The 17717-nt window shown below is 48.2% G+C and overlaps 1 protein-coding gene across 15 annotated transcripts in view; it reads right to left on the bottom strand.

The window, feature by feature from the left end:
* The window catches only part of Nav2 (neuron navigator 2), a 658579-nt gene that overhangs the window by 136230 nt on the left and 504632 nt on the right, over nt 1–17717 (bottom strand). For all 15 annotated transcript variants that reach the window (XR_010060052.1, XM_063278060.1, XM_063278151.1 and 12 more), the window contains 3 exons: nt 12950–13062; nt 11871–11979; nt 9685–10074 (listed from right to left, as the gene is read on the bottom strand). Coding sequence is in view for 14 of the 15 variants with exons in the window: in XM_063278060.1 (XP_063134130.1) it covers nt 9685–10074; nt 11871–11979; nt 12950–13062 (612 nt within the window). In the remaining variant the exon portion in view is untranslated. The remainder of the gene's footprint in view (nt 1–9684; nt 10075–11870; nt 11980–12949; nt 13063–17717) is intronic.

Raw genomic sequence — 17717 nt, 5'->3', positions numbered from 1 at the left:
CCTTGTCATTGAGAATGTCCCAAGAAGGATAGAGGACTCAGACCCATGGAAAACAGGAGCTTAGAAAATGAAGCAGTTCCCCTAAGCCATAGCTGGCAGGTTCTCCGACTCCCAGTGCAGAGTGTCTATTGCACAGCATGATGGGAGGCTGTTCACGATGAAACTTCAGCTTCTTATCTTGATGGGGCCTCGGCACACACAGCCTCCAGTTTGAGTTTTTCAGCATGGGATTGCTGTCTCAGGGCCAAGGATCTCCCGACTCCATCCAGCTCCATCCAGCTCCATCCAGCTCCTTCCAGCTGCTTTTCTTCATATTCATCTCTACTCCAATCTGGTATTCTCCAACCTCGACACCGTAAATCTGTCAAGGCCATTCTAGCTGCTGGCCAGGCAAAAGCAACTGGGAAGGGATTTGCAATGCCAGTGACTCACAGTTAAGATAAAAGCCAATGTGGGATGGATTTTCTAGAAGAGGGTGGCACAGAGGCTTAACAGGATCACAGGGGAGCAGTGGCCCCACCTGCTACCTCAGTTCCCTTTTCAACAAGTGTTCATTCGCAAAGCCCTGGGCAGAGAAAGGAGGGCTCAGCGTTGCTCTGCAGCAGAGAGTGGAGGATACAGGAAGGCACCAGGGAGGGACACAGTGGAACACTAGCTCACAAAGGGAAAGATACAGCAAAAGGAGAGGCCAACTTTTCATGTCTTTCGGGGGTATAAAAATGTTTCGGCATGTTTAAGAACAGTGTCATATGAAATCTGAATGTGGAGTTGGGAGTTAGTACATAGACGGGCGAAGTAAACATTAGCTCCCGGTTTGGAGAATGCATCCAAGGCTACAGGTTAGGATATAGTCCCTGCACCGAGAAATGCCTCTTCCGAGTGTGAGTTCATGGGCCACAGGTTTACACTAGACAGTAGCTTCAATGATACGATTTTGGTACAAAAAAGGATTATCAAAGGATCCACCCTGGAAAACAAATTCACACCCTGGGGCTCAGCTAAGGGCTGGGACCAAGATATTTGCTAATTTACATTGCCACTGAAATCTACTAAATGGCTGAGTTTCCGGAATGCTGATGAATGGGCAATTCCCCTGTGGGAAATACCTGAAGGCCAGCTGGATCAGGACAGACAAGGACAAGTACCTATTCAGACTGTTAACCCACATGGAACCCAGAAAGGGGAAGATTCTCCCATAAGACAGCTGCCAGGGCAGAGCATGGGTGGGAAAAGGAAGGGGAACCCTGAAGGTGTTGATCAGTCACCATGAGGTTCTCTGACACAGCACAGTGGGCTCTCAGTGAAGCCGTTGATGCTCATATTCAACCAATATGCTGTTAGGTTCCCACCTCAGTCCTGACTCGCTCTCAGGAGAGGCTCCATTCGCTTCTATCATCCTAGGTCTGAGAATGAGCTGGGGCAAGGAGATGGAGTCCAAGAACTTCTCTGAACCAGGCTGAGCTAGGCTGTATGCACACATGCAATGTCTTTGGGTCTTGGTACTTATCACCATGGCCATAGAGAGTTAGAAGGATACATGGACTCCAGGAGCTCTGCCACCTTCTGCTTGTGTCATCCTGCCCCACTGTCACTGCTACTCAAAGCAACATTATCCTCAGGTGAGGGTCACTGGTTTCCTACAGAATCAAGAGGCCACCAAGGCCCTGCAGACTTCCCCTAAAGGCCCCACACATTGGCTCTCCATGCTAATAGGAACTACGGACACCCTTAACACCAGGAAAGTCTTCTTCATTGTGTCCTGGCAGAACGTGAAAGTTTGTAAAACCAGGGTGTGCCTAAGGCCCATATCTAGTTACCCGGATTAGAAGAACTTTTTGCTCTTTTAGTGTGACAGTATAAGAGGCTACACCACCAGTCAGAGCAAGGGGCTCGCTATAGAGGCAGGAGAGCAGGGTAGAGAATGAGACCTAGCAAGCTTTGCGTAAGACCTTGTAAAATTAAAGAAACTCAGTTGTCCAAGAGGATGACTGGGAGACCTACTCCAGCCCCAGTCCCTCCACTGAAGGAGGCACAGGAGAAACATGTTGCTAAGGAGACACGTGTTGTGTGAAGATGTACAGAGAACTGTACTCGGTGAAACAGCATGTGCAGACAACCCACACATGTCAGCAATGTGACAGAAAGCCCCATCATTTCTGTAGCAGGGACACTGGAGCTACTGAACCCACCCTTGCTCCTCTTCAGAAGTGTGTCATTTCCTTCTATTTCTGCTGCAATCGTGATGACCCTAGGATTCCCAACAAATACCCACATCCTAATGTCGCCATGCCACACTAAATGTACTTTGGCCTCTGCCCTTCATTATTAGCAAGAGCCCTGAGCTCTCGGAATGTCCTGAGTGATGAGATGGGAAGAGTATCTTCCATAAACCCCTTTCCACCACACCTGCATCTGTGCTGCTGAGCTAACTGTGGACGGCAGCTGGTCGTCCAAGGAACCAACCATATGATTAATAGGTTGGCACTCTCGGCCCTACCATCCCTGGGGAGAGGGGTTGGAGACTGGCTTACTCACAAGTTGTCTTATGTAAGCAGTCATGGCTACACAGGAGAATGTCTATCAACTCCCTCAACTATGTGATTCAGAAAGCCTGAGGTTGGTAAACACACAGAGGTGCTGGGAAAGAGGTTCCCTCTCTTTCCATGATGGTCCGTCTTCCTGAGGTCTCCAAGGTCAGCGGCCACTCATGCAGGAGAATGGGGCTGGTCTTCTGTCCTAAAGGCCAACTGAAGCACTCACTCACTTATGAACTGTTTACTATGGGACCACCATTGTGCTAATCGATGAAGGTGTGTGAGCATTCAAGACAGATGTGACCTTACTCTTCAGAGCATGTGACAGGTATGGTTTTGTCCCCCTCTGTAGGTCTCCCTTCTAGGCATAGGTATGTGTATACACATTACAGGCACACATGTACAGGCACATGCAGAGCAGCTCTTAGGCAGTACTCCCAAAGCTGGCTCAGACACTTCCAGCCTCAGGTGACCTGAGAGAACAAGAAGACTCTTGGCCCTAACTGGGGAGGGAGAAGCCAAGATATGGCTCACGTAGTTGACACCTAGACCCTGTATGGACTGGATGCTTGTGATGGTATCAGGAGATAAAATCCCAGGAAGGGAGGTAATTTAGTCTCCACAAGGTTTTACAAACAGAATTTTGGTATGAGACTGGTGTCCTTCTAAGAAGGGGAAAACACAAGCTTTTCCTTTCTTTGCCATGCAAAGATACAGCCACCATTTTTACACCACAAAGAGAGGCCTCACTGAAACCCATCCGCTGTTTAAAACCCAAGTCTAAGGCACTTTATGGTATCAGCCTGGGCTCTCTGAAGTACTGAAGGAGTTACAAGCCAGGCTCCTTGATTTTTTTCCGAGGAATTATGTCTCCCAGGAAAAATGTGCCCACCTCTGTTGATGGGGTTTTGCCTGCCACTGAGCAGGGGGACTCAGGCTATGCAGATCTCAGTCTTGAAGGCCAGAATGCTCAAAGCTTTGCCTTTCTCTCCCGTGCTGGTTAGCCACAGCTGAGGAGCAACTTCCTTGCCTGCAGTTCAACCACCTTAACATGACTGTACCACTCATAGGCAACAGGGCCACAGCAACATTCATATTGGCCACTAGGTGACATCACAGGCCAAGCTGGCTTCCTCCAAGTGCTCAGTGACAAGGACCACTGGGAGGTTCTGCCAGAGTGGGCACTGTGAACAGTCACAAAACATTAAATGCCTACTATGCCCTACTCTCTGGACTTAGGCAAGTGAAAGACACTATCCTTCTCCCAGAAGCTCCTATGGAGAAGACACTGCAGGCTTATTTATGCATACATACATGTATCTATGCACACACTTACTTGAGTACCTGTGATTCTTTGCCTGGTGCCAAGCACCATCTCTGATTTTCAGTATTAAGAATTTGTTCCAGTTCATTTGGTAGGGCAGGGATTAAATCACAGATCTCTTTGGTTCCTAGCCCATGTGATGCGACACCAGCCAGTCCTCAAACATTCACGTGAGAATGGTTTACCTGGTTGTCTAGGGATTAGCCAAGGCCAGCAGAACCACACAGGTGGGCATGTCTATGGGGTGGTGTTTTCAGCACAGCTAGACAGGCTTGCCAGGGAAAAGAGCTACATGGCAAAGTGGCATGGCCCAAGCGTGGAGCGCTGCAGACACAGGGCTCACTTGTGTCAATGGTGTACTTGGCCCAGCCAGGAAAGTGCAGACTGTGTGAGGGGCCATAACTGGGTAAGTCATGGGAGGCAGATGGATAAACCACTGAGAGTGATCTGCGCTCACTTCAGAGCCAGTTTCAAAGGCTACAGAAGCCACCAAAGGATCTTAAAGAGAGCAGCAAGAGAACATTTGAGGTTAAGTTTAAATGGTTGATTTTCCAGGAAGGGATATATGTTTATACTTCAGAAGATTATAAAACCCAGTGCTGCCTTTGAAAAAGGGAAAAAAAAATCCTTCAAACAGATGGGCGCTAGGTATGCTCTTATAATTTTATTCGGTGTCATAGGGCGCACTGAAGGTTTAGAATCAGAACACGGAACTGACACAGGACATCCAGACTTGCTAAGGGATTCCTTCTCTGTCACTTTAATTTCTATTCTATTATAACCAAGACCCAATTTATCAAACAGAAGACGCAGTGGGGTCAGACGATGATGTGTAACGTATTACACACCAGGGTGTTGTAGGTTGATGCCATTATGCAGGTGAAGGCAGTCAAGATAAAATGAGGCCTGACCTTGGACGAGAAGAAAGGGAGGCAGAGGGAGGCGGGAACAGAGGTTTTAGAAGGGAGGGAGAAGCAGGATCGAGGAAGAGGAGCTGGGAGAACATGTCGGCAGATGTTGATTCTTCTCTGCACATCGATGCAGGTTCTTATGACTATTTTTAAGGGATGGGTGTGTACAGGATTTTGTGCTGTCTAGATAGGCAAATTATATCTTATCAATTGGATCAGAGATTATCATGTGCTGTGTTCTTTCACGGCGTGACATAATTGAGTTCAAGACAGTGTGTGGGGCTGGAGAGATGGCTCAGCGGTTAAGAGCACCCAACTACTCTTCCAGAGGTCCTGAGTTCAATTCCCAGCAACCACATGGTGGCTCACAACCATCTGTAAAGAGATCCGATGCCCTCTTCTGGTGTATCTGAAGACAGCTACAGTGTACTCATATAAATAAATGAATAAATCTTTAAAAAAAAAAAAAAAGACAGTGTTTGACGGCAGGTCACACCAAGCCCGCCACAGAATTGGGATGTGTATGCCTGGCATGGTTGCAACCCGCCAAGGGAACTGTGAGTGAGGGCAGGGAGGCGTGGCAGGGTGCCACAGTGGAACAACTCTCAAACTGCCCAAGTCAGAGGAAGCCTGGGAGAGAAAGTGCAGAGCGGTACATGCGAGAACCGGTCTCAACAAGTGCATTTTTTTAATTATTTACTGCAACAGGGTATGATAAACACACAGTGGGACTACTGCCCTCTTCATGCGGCTCTTAGCTAGACTTCACAGTGACGCAGTAATGTCAGGGTCAGGTGCACACACAGAGAACATAAGCTACACATGAAAAGCAGTTGATACACCGAGCCAGAGCCCAGCATCATTTAAAAAACGAAGCCAGGGCTGGGGATTTAGCTCAGTGGTAGAGCGCTTACCTAGGAAGCGCAAGGCCCTGGGTTCGGTCCCCAGCTCCGAAAAAAAGAACCAAAAAATAAATAAATAAATAAAAAACGAAGCCACAGGTTTTCAGAAACTAGACCTAACTTCCATAGCAGGTTTCTGAATACCTTGGCTGTCAACTTTTGCAAGCATTTTCCTTAAAGAGGCTCTCACCTGAGGAAGATGGCTCAGGCATTGGGGCTGTGCTCCCCTAAGCCAAATGAACAGCTGGATACAAACTTGTCACTGTGTTGCTTCTAAGTCCCCATATGTTACAGGCGGATAGGACCTCTAGACCCTAGTAGAAATGTTGTGTCTTTGTTAGATAAACATCTGTAACAAAATGCAATCTCAAAGAGAGGTCAGCCAGAAGGTTAAAATGTGCATCTGGTGACTGGAGAGTTTAGGGAATTTAGATGGCATGCTTGACATCACAGGGCTCACGAGAGATTGTGTGGGGCTTAAACCCTTGATGGAGTGTCTCATCCATCCACTCTTGCCTCAAAAGTGATGTACTGAGCAGATTTTGGAGAGCAGAAAAAAAAGTGACCAGTTTTGATACAACTGTGTCAGTTTGAGAAAACAAAAAGTGCTGTAGAAAGACCTTAGGCCCTGGGCTTGTAAAGTTGAGCTGTTAACTTGGCCTCACAGCAGAACCCTACCTGTGTTCTCACAGATGCAGGCAGACTTAGCAAGTGTTCCAGGAAGTTCCCTGTAGAAAGAGCATTAAGTATCACCTAGGCTGCCTCTTCCGGTTTGGAAGTTCCTACAGTAGAAAGCATACTGCAGGAAAGGGCAGAGCTCCTGGGTTTCAGTCACAGGGGTGTGTCTAGGCTTCTGCATAACCTACATTTCCTCTAAATCCCCGCTCCCATGGAGAAGGCACCAGCTTCCCAAAGCAGGGAAGCAATGAAGGTAACCAGAGCTTCTCCTTGGGACATCGCTAAGCTTCAGCCTGGAGTGTGCATATGTCTCCACCTTGTGGACATTATTAGTGCTCTATCAAACTCAACCCACTCTCCAGCAATTAGCAAGGAAGTAGCTCTTTGTCTCAGGGTACAAAAACCTAAGAGGAACCAGGATGTGGGCTCGTATGCCACAGTGAGGATGGGTAATGACCAACTTGAGGTCAGCTGTGCTGGATGCCCAAATTGCCTAAACAACAGTAAAAGATTAAACTCTGTGCTCTTCAGTTTCATATGCACTGTATATATATATATATATATATATATATATATATATATATATATATATATATATATATATATATATATATGCCTGTTTTCAGTGTTCACGAAAAGCTAGAAACACACAACCATGCTGACTTGGCCAGACTGTGCCAGACTGTTCATCAGGGCAATTGGTGTTTGAAGCTTTTCTGAATGGGAGAAATTTGTTAAGACTGTAAGAATTTAGTAGCTCTTGGTCTTGAAGGTCTTAGCACCTAAAATGCTCCTAACTTCAGCACAAAATCCAAACATCTCTGTGGTTATGCTTTAAATCTTTTTTTCTTAAATATATTTTACTGTGTGTGTGAGAGAGGGGGGAGGGGAACGGAGAGACAGAGGGAGGAAGGGAGAGGGACAGAGAGGAGAGAGACAGAGAGACAGACAGACACACAGAGAGAGAGAGAGACAGAGAGAGATAGAGAGACAGAGAGACAGACAGAGAGACAGACAGACACACACAGAGACAGAGAGAGAGACAGAGAGAGATAGACAGACAGACACACACACAGAGACAGAGAGAGGAAGACAGAGAGAGAGACAGAGAGAGATAGACAGACAGACACACACACAGAGACAGAGAGAGGGAGACAGAGAGAGAGACAGAGAGATAGACAGACAGACACACACACACAGAGACAGAGAGAGGGAGACAGAGAGAGAGACAGAGAGAGAGAGAGAGAGAGAGAGAGAGAGAGAGAAAGAGAGAGAGAGAGAATATGCATACTTGTGCACATGACAATGTCAGGCAATGACAGACACTGCTCTGTCCCTCTCTGAGACAGGGTCCCTTACTGAGCCCGGAGGTAGGATAGTAGATAGAAACCTCTGTGACCCCCTTCCTTTCTACCCCACTACAGCGTCAAGTTAATTCTCACAAATCTATACCCAGTTTTTTATGTGGGTGCTGGGATTTCAACTCAGGTCCTCCAGCAATTACCCTAACCCACTCAGCCACCTCCCCAGCTCTATGCCTGAGTTTATTTGTAGTTGGGGCTGGAGAGATGGCTTAGTGTTTGAAGGCACCAGCTACTCTTAAGGAGAACTTGAGTTTGATTCTCAGCACCCTCTGCGGGTAGCTCGCAACCATCTGAAACAGGGGGTCCAATGTAACCATCAGTCCCTAGAGGCCCCTGGTCTGCTTCTGACCTTTGCAGGCATCAGGCACACACATGGCACACACACGTATATGCAGGCAAAGTACACACGCGGAATAATGATGCCAATAAAGGGAATAGTAGTTATACTGTTTCAGCATAGCAACCAGGTCCTGGCGATGGTGTAGCACAGTGGTTAAAGTCAAAGGGCTTTGGAGCTACGTCCCCTGGCCTCTTTACTCACTTACTCATGTATTTTAGTTTTATGAGACGCTTTCTCAGGACAGTTTGGCTGTCCTGGAACTCACAGAGATCCACCTGCCTCAGCTTCCCAAGTACTGGCATGCCAACGCCACCGTCAAGCGTTTTTTTAAAAACCATACATTTTTAGTAATGTGTCTGAGTGTAGGTATGTGTAAGCAAGGGACAGTGCCCACAGAGGTGGGGGTGTGCGATTCCTTGGAGCTGGAGTTACAGGTGGTTGTAAGCTACCTGACATGGGTGTTGGGAACTGAACTCAGGTCCCCAGGAAGGACGGTGAGCGCTCTTAACCGATGGTGACCTTCTCTCTATTTCTCTCTGCCTCTGTAACAGGTGCATAACCACTTGTAAGTTTTCTTGCCTTTCTGATCCAGTTTCTTCGTTTATCAGCCAAAGACTACGACATCATTTACCCTTAGGACGGAGCAAGGTAAGACACACAAGCGCCGACTCAGTATGTGGCAGACAGTAGGGGTGGCAGCCATGACTAATGACACACCACTGACTCTACATCCCGAGTCTATGGGGAACGTATGGGGTTGCTAGCTCTGACTGTTCGTATCTGTGATTTTTCATTGCTAGGACATTTGGGGTGGAAATGGTCTTAGGAAACTTCAAAGCAAGTCATGTGAGCAGGTAAAGACTCGGGTAGGCAAAATAAAGAGTTGCAAGTGACATTTGCAACACACCCGAAAGTGAAGCCACAAATAAACCCCCTCCCTCCTCCCTCTTGTACACAGGGTACACACTCTGATGTTCATGAATCACCCTCAGGCGCATCATGGTGGCGAGTCTGTAATTCACAGGTAAAGGGACCTTCACCTCCCCCTGGCCCCCAGCCATCCAACCATGCGCCCACCCACTCAGAAGACCCATTAGCTCCGATGCACACTGTACTCGGGACTCAGAGCACAGTAGGAGGGCGCTGGAGGAGACACCCTTTCAAATGCAAAGGCCAGCGGGAGGAGGCTCCCCAGAGACCAAGGAGACTGAATGAAAGCCTGGAAACAGTGCAAAGATGGTGGGGCTGGGAAGAGGTAGTGGACATGGAGGACGGAGGGAGGAGGTGCAGCAGAGGAGAGCAAGGTGGGAGGCTGAGGGGAGATGCATGAGCTCTGAGAGGATGGAACAGTCAGGTCGGTCACACAAGCCCAGGAGGGTAGGCCACTGGTCAGGCAGTTACCCAGAGCCAGGCTGGCATAAGGGACGCAGGCAGCGGATATGTTTACACAGTAAAGTTGTGTGGGTCCCCAGGGAGTCTCTACTGCTCCTTTTGAATCAAGGCCCAGCAGTGTTCCCCACCACACCGTGGAGCCTCTGGCGGGTGCAGATGAGGCAGCTCTGGAGGCCTCTTGGCAAAGGCAGGCAAGAGAGACTCAAGGGAGGGCCAGGCCTCCCCATTTGTTTACTTACCCGCTAGTGATGTCATCAGTTCGGATGTTCTTGCTCAGGACGTCGCCATCACTCATGTAGCCAGGGGCGTCCATGCTGATGCCTTCCAGGTCTACTTCATCGCCCACCTTGTCTGAGACATCCACATGGCAGATGCTGCTGCCCCTGGAGGCCAGCTGCCTTCTCAGAGGAGCAGAGTACACGTAGCGGCCTGCCTCGGCACTGATGAAGCGGCTGGCATTGGCTCGAGGTGGATACCCATTGCCCATCGAAGGGGCATCTCCTGCCTGGAGCCGGGGGCTGGACTGTCCAAGTCTCCAGGACAGGGGAGTGGGTCTTCCCGTGAGGCTGAGGATGCTGCGGCCGCTTATCTCTGTGGTGACGTTGGTGTCAAACGTGGTTTCTAACGTACTGAAAACATAAAGCCAACCTGGGTTAGACCCCAATGGGTGCAGGTTCGATGGTTTTTAAATGTTCAGAACTAAAGAAAAACAATCATCTCCTTTATAAAGCAGGATAAAACAGCAGGCGCCAAGCACCACCTGGCAGTTCCTTTATTAACAAGGGAAAAGAGAAGCTATGCATTTACCTGCACATTCTGGAAATCCTACCGGGGAAGTTCTCTTTTTAAATGTGGTATAAGACACTCTTCACTGACTCTTTAATTACACACAAAGTGCAAAGCCTCATTCTGCTTCCAGTTCAGGAACCAGAAAATGCTTAAACTTGTGAAGAAGCAACAAAGGACCCTTTGACCGACTTGCTCCGGAGTTGCTGTGTCACGATTTCTTCAAGGGTTGGCTACAGCAGCCCGAGGTGGTGCTCTTAAAACTTCGAACCACCTCTCCCTCCCTCTCTAACAGAGTCAATGCAGGTGCAAAGAGGGGTGACAGACTCACGCCTACTCATGAAGTCACAGGACCCAACATCAAAATCCAAGTCCTTCAAATACCTGAAGGGTATGGAAGGCACTTCCTCCATTCCTGTGCCAGTGGCTGCTTTTGTCCCATCCCCTGCCTGAAACCCTGGAAACCCTGACCTCATTTTTCACTGGGGTTCTGAAGACAGAGCCCTGATGTACTAAGTATTTATTTACTTATCCCAGAAGCTGTTGCCTGTCTGTGAGGTATGTTCTTCTAGCTGGGCTGCCATGTCGAGACTCAGCGGGAGAGGAAGTGCCTACCAAGACTCTTAGTGGTGGGGTCTGACAGCTAGTATGGATTGTCTGTTTGACAGGACTGAGGATCACCTAGGAGACACTCCTCTGGGCTTATCTGTGAGGGAGAGTCTAGCTGAGGTGAGAGGACCCGCCCTGGCTGTGGGTGTCCCAGGCCAGCTCACAGAAGCCAGCACGCTGTGCACCAACGTTCATGCGTCTCTGCTTCCTCACTGTGGACCGGCTGCCTCACCATTCCTACCATGGTGAATTACATCCCTTTAAGCCAAAAACCAAAACAAACTTCTTCCTCCCTTAAGTCACTTTCCTTAGGTACTTAGTCACAGCAACAGAAGAGTAACAGATGCAGCCGGAAGCCTCCTTTTATACATTTACCACAGAAAGTGAAACTGGAGAAGCAACGGGAGAACCTTTGGGAGCCCAGTGGGTAGCCAGGGACTCTTTGATTTTCAAAGCCAAAAACAAACTGTGAGACCTCCTTCTGCCAAAATCAGGGAGGAGCGCCCGCCCGCCCGCCCCTGTTACATCCTCCTTAAGGGTCTCGCCGAACAAGGAAAACAACCGGAGAACCCTTCCAACAAAACCACAGTTTAAACAGAGAGAAGTTTTATAAACGCTTTCTCTCATCTTTCACACACGTGCATGACTAACAGTATCGGTGTTGTGTATCAGAAGACCTGGTAGGAATTCAAGTTACTCGGTTTGTCACACGGGTCAAACACAGTTCACCTGTTCCTTCCAACAGCTTGCTGTAGTTTTGAAAAACTCGAGTGAAATAAAGTTTAGAATGGAGCTGGAGCAACTTCCTCCAGGGAGGTGAACTCGGAAACCTTGGGCTCTGGGGGGGTGTCATCCCCTTCACTCTGTGAACTGTCTTGGATCCTTTGTGAACTCTGACACGCTTGTGGACAAGGTTATCCATTCCACTCTCAACCAAACCACACTGGGGGTGGCACAGCGGGCACGAGAGAAGCAGAGTTAGGAGCTCCCAGCAAGCTCTCTCTTCAAGGCAACTCAACAATGCCCATACCTGTGTGTAACCTGAGTTCCCCGTAAACTGGACATGGTCTCTTCTAAATTCTGTCTTAGGTCTGCGATGTTCTTCACTGTCCGAAGTCGCCGAGCCTCGGGGTCTTCCGCTGGAGAAGCAAGGGTTAAGGTCAGTGCTAGATCACGATGAGGTTCTTTTTTTTTTTAAGATTTATTTATTATGTAGACAGCGTTCCACCTGCATGTACACGTGCAGGCCAGAAGAGGGCACCAGATCTCATTACAGATGGTTGTGAGCCACCATGTGGTTGCTGGGAATTGAACTCATGACCTCTGGAAGAGCAATTAGTGCTCTTAACCACTGAGCCATCTCTCCAGCCCCACGATGAGGTTCTTAAGAGCTGCAACCAAGTGGGGGACGATAATACCGATCTATGACCGGCTTCTTATTTACAGTAAGGACTTGACACTTCATGGATGGATAGACGGATGGATAGATGATGGACAGTCATATGGATGGACACCTACATGTCTGTTTGTCTGCATAGATAAATAGATGCATACACACATGGATAGATGGATGTATGGATGTGTGAACACACACACACTCACACACACACACACACACACACACACACAATGTTACTATATAATACCAACACGGACCCCCCTTGAAATGGAGTTACAGGTGGTTGTTGTAAGCCACAAGGGTGCTGGGAATCTAATCCAGGGACTCTGTGAAAGCTGCAAGCGCTCTTACCCACCAAGCCAACCGTAAAACTAAAAATCAATCCAATGTTTTAGAGTTCTAAATTTTTTTTATGTTGTCGTCAAAAAGCAACTTCACAGAAAGGGTAAACCGTGCGACTCAAGCTAAGCATTAAAGTAGTCCATGGCCCAAACAGGAGACACGCCCACAAGGAAGAGATTTCGATACGCTTCCATGGAGGAACAAAAAGGCCGTGAGAGAGAAGAAGGGGGAAAGGGAATAAACTAACTGCTGATGAAACCAACTTTGCTTGACTCCTGCACCACGGTGGCTGGAGGCAGCCTGCCTAGCCGGTGCTCGCAGGAGGGGCTTCTTCACCTTCAGTCACACAATCCGGGGCTCCTACTCACCAGTGAGTTCCTCCAGAGCAGGCTGTCCACTCTTGGTGTAGTGGCTGGGCTCCATGCTCACACCCGCTGAGCTGGACTCGGCAGTGACGTTCCCTTCGGTGTCCGTCTGGGACCTTTACATACAAATCAGAGCTGACCCCATCATCCGGAATGGCAACCATCACATCTGAGTCACTTGCCATGGCCTGCTAAGCAAGCAGCTGAGGAGCAGAGCCGTCCAGGAGACCGACTCTAAATAATTCAACAGCCACACGTAGAGAGAGCGACTGAGCCCAGAAAGATGAAATATTCAAAGCCCCAAAGGAGGGTCTGCCGTTTATCAAGTGAGGGTCCAACCAGAAATATGCTGGAGGGTGCCGGGTGGCTTGGACACTCAGACTTACATCAAAAAGCAACGGGTAAGTTACCACAGCACCAGTAACAAAAGCATGAACGTGATTCCACGGACGGTCCCTCTCCCTCCACAATCCTCCTCCTGACATGGCTCTCTCTGAAGCGGTTGAGTGTGAGGCCGGTCAGGAATGGGTGCCAAGCAGCTGTGTCTACCCTCCAGGTTTCTGATTCGCAGCTCAGATCCTCTGACATGAAAGGTCTCATTGATCATTATTTCAACACTTGACTGAGATCCGCACTTTCCCAACCCTTCCCCGGGGCCCTGTATTTGTCAAGCAGACTGAACCAGTGGCTGGTTGCCTGGGAGGTTTTCTGGCCACAGCGGCTTTGGCTTACTCAGACCTTGCTGGTGACATTGGTTGATGTGCACCGAGGCCTGGAGTGATCCAGCTACTTTTCACCACCAGGAAGAAAACATCTCCCCTGCCCCCTGCCATTTTTGTTGGGGATTGAACCCAAGGGCCTTGTGCATACATGGCACGTGTTCTAGCATAGAGAAATATTACCATCCCGGAGAACGTGCCAAAAATGTAGATGTACTGTGGGAGATGAACTGATAACTTCAAACCACCCACCGTTCTTTGTTCTCACTCTGTCCCACTGAAGCCATCCACTCCTAGTTCCCATAGCCATCCCTTTTAAAGGTCGGTTATTATCCCAGTGTTCCTGTTTACCCAGACAGTCGGAGTTTGAAGCTCTGTCATCTACTTAGGACTTATAAATGCCCTAAAACAGGTACACTGCTTGTAGCCCAATGATTGTAAATGAAAGCCGGGCAGGTATATAACTAGCCTACAGAAGTATTGCTAAAATATTGTTTGCATAGTATTTTTTTTCCTTTTCTTTTTTTTTTTCGGAGCTGGGGACCGAACCCAGGGCCTTGCACTTGCTAGGCAAGCGCTCTACCACTGAGCTAAATCCCCAACCCTGCATAGTATTTTTAAAAATTAAATTAGCATGTTCTCTCTGTCTCTGTCCATCTGTCTCCCCCCACCCCCGCCCCCAATCTAGGTCTCTCTATATAGTCATGACTGTCCTGGAATTCACTGCGTAGACTAGATGACCTCGAACTCAAAGAGATCTGCCCACATCTGCCTCACGAGTGCTGGGATTAAAGGCAGGCGCCACCACACCTGGCAAATTAGTTCATTATTTAAAATCTGTGAGGTTTGGGGGCTGGAAAGAACTCATCAGTGAAAAGGACATACTGCTCTTGCAGAGGGCCCAGGTTTAATTTCTACCACTAACAAAGACTGGTTTATCATTGCCTATAACCCCAGATCCAGGGGATCTGCTGCCTGTGGCCTTCATAGGTCCCCGTACTCATATGCACAGCCTCAGCCACATATATACATAACTAAAAATAGTAAAATAATTTTAAAAGTTGGGAGATGTCACATAAGAATCTATCTGGATTTTTGCCTTCAGGCAGTGGAATGAAGGAAAGAAGGAATGGGACAGAGGAAGGGAGGGAGAAAGGAAGGAAGGAAGGAAGGAAGGAGGGAGGAAGGAAGGATGGGTGGATGGATCTGGAGATACTGAGCTCAGTCTTGTAGAGCGCCATCTGCTGGCGCCAAGCGGTGGCGTGCCCTCTAGAGGAGCAGGGCACTTGCTTGTGTTACATCACTGTAGCCCTGTTCTTCTGAACATACATGCGCACTCTGCAATGACCCTGCCATCATCCCACAGAATGTTGACAAACCCTGCCTGAAACATCTGAGCTTACACCTGAGACTATCGTATGTTGTGAACTGCAGTTCTTTTACTGTGCACGTAAAGATTTCTGCTTTAAATATTTTTTAAGATTTATTTTATTTTACATGCATTACATGTATAAGGGTTTTGCCAGTATGTATGTATGTATGTATGTATGTATGTATGTATGTATGTATGTATGTATGTATGTGCAACATACTCCTGCAGTACTTATAGAGGCCAGAAGAAGGCATCAAATCCCCTGGAACTGGAGTTAATAGATGGTTGTGAGCCACCATGTTGGTGCTGGGGAATAACCCCAGGTCCTCTGCGATAGCAGCCAGTGCCTTTTTAACAGCTAAGCCATCTGTGCAGCACCAAGAATCCTTGACACAGACAGGAAGACAATATGGATCCTGCAGTGAGACAGACTTGGGGTTTTTTGTTTGTTTGTTTGTTTTTCTTTTGTTTTTGTTTGTTTGTTTGTTTGTTTGTTTGAGACAGGGCCTCTTTGTGTAGCCCTGGCTGTCCTAGAACTTGCTCTGCAGAGCAGGCTGGCCCTGAACTCCCAAGATCGGCCCATCTTGGCCTCTGGAGTACTCTGTCCCCATGTCCAGCAGCAGGCTTGATTTTAGACCCAGGCTCTTCTTTTTTTTCTTTTTTCTTTTTTCTTTTTTTTTTTAGGAGCTGGGGACCGAACCCAGGGCCTTGCGCTTCCTAGGTAAGCGCTCTACCACTGAGCTAAATCCCCAGCCCCAACCCAGGCTCTTCTAATGACCACGTCTGTGACTTGGAACAAACTTCCTTGTCTGTGCGTCAGTTGCTTAGCTATAGAACTGGAATTTTAAAAGCAAGCTGGCTCCCAAAACTGGGAAGACCCGGGGGACTAGGACGAAGAAGCCCTTAGCTGGGTCTTTGCACACATTTGGTTCACAAGCAATTGCTAGCTGTCTCTGTGGCCAGTGCCTAAGACCACAGTGGGTGGCCCCAGCAGACACAGGGCAAGGTGCTGGGTTCAATTCATATCTGGGTCCCTCCTTCCCAGTCTCTCTTCACTGCCTCCTCCAAAGAGGACTTTGCCTAGAGAGTGAGTACACACAGGGAAGGCTGGCCTTGAGTATCTGGCAGGTTCCTTTCCCCTTGCTCCTCACACATTAGTCAAAAGAAATCCTTCTTCCCATAGAAAAGCTTGAAATAATAAAAATAATAATAATAATGTAATAATGAACAATAATAATGAAGTTGAATATTTGCTTTCTAGTCTGCCAAAGAGATCACAATCAAAATAAAGAGGGAATAGCAATGGCAGTGTCCAAACACTCACATGCTTTAACATGCCTAGTAGGAGTTGTCAAGTAGCCTGCGTGTGATACACAACGGTATCACCTCACAGCACCGTGAATCCACTAGGGTTGTCCCAATCCCACCTCCGCACTTCAGAGAACAATTCACGAGAAGCCGTGCATGCAGCCTCACCAGGCATCTACTGAAAGATGCCCCAGTGTTCTTCTCAGCACCCATAGCTAAGCTGATGACTTGACTGAATAAAGTAGAACCTGTCTGCCAACCGGAGGAGATTACTACGACTCTCACAGAAGGGGGAAATGGGCAGAGGAGTGCAAACATGGGACAAGAGGAAGCCTGGCATCATCCCTGTACTGCACGGACGCTGGCTAGCTTTCTCCTGACATACAGGAAGCCTGAGGGTTCACGGGAACACAACTCAGGTAGGGAGAGGGGGGGAACATGTAATTCTTTGGGGAGTCACGCAAACATAAGAAGTTGAAATGTGGGTGTGAGTGCACACACCTGTGCAAATGCACCTATGTGAACACACGTGTGCGTTTGGCACATGAATGTGTGACTGCGCCTGTACTTGTGTGCAACTATTGATGCATATGCTTTGAGCGTCTATACACAGTTGTGCTTCTTTGCTTTGGGAGTGGGCAGAAGGTGACAACTGATCATTTTGCTACGTGCACAGGTATTTGGGGCCACCTCACTGTTAAGTGGGGTCAAGTACACGCCATCCCCATCTATCACAGGGCCAGGGAAAGCTCTGCGAGCCAAAGCTCTCAGCCCCCTCTCAGTAGTACAGGAGCTTCCGTGAGCCCGAAGAGATCATCCAGTCTCAAGGGTGTCTGTCTCAGCATGGGAGTGTGGTAGGGGCAGAGCGGAGTGGCTCTCAGGACAGAACGACAATGTAGCATGTTCCTAATTCTATGCGGGCTGCTGGGGCACTACAGATGTGCCATCAGAAATACTGGGCTTCGGAGGCAGGAAAAGGACAGCAGACTTTAGCCTAATACATCTCTTGTTCTAGAATAGCCCTTGTTGATCTTACTACTACTACTATACTACTACTACTACTACTACTACTACTACTACACTACTACTACTACTACGACGACGACGACGACGACGACGACGACGACTACGACTACTACTCTACTACTACTACTACTACTACACTACTACTACTACAACTACAACTACACTACTACTACTACTACGACGATGACGACGACGACGACTACTACTACTACTACTACTATTTGGGTTTTTTGTTTGTTTGTTCGTTTGTTTTTTTGAGACAGGGTTTCTCTGTAGCCCTGGCTGTCCTAGAACTCACCATGTAGATCAGGCTAGCTTTGAACCTGGAGAGCTGCCTGCCTCTGTC

The sequence above is a fragment of the Rattus norvegicus genome, chromosome 1 (genome assembly GCF_036323735.1).
Source record: "Rattus norvegicus strain BN/NHsdMcwi chromosome 1, GRCr8, whole genome shotgun sequence".
NCBI classification, from domain to species: Eukaryota; Metazoa; Chordata; class Mammalia; order Rodentia; family Muridae; genus Rattus; species Rattus norvegicus.
Note: the sequence above shows the minus strand (reverse complement) of the source record. Positions and strands in the feature narration are given on the sequence as shown.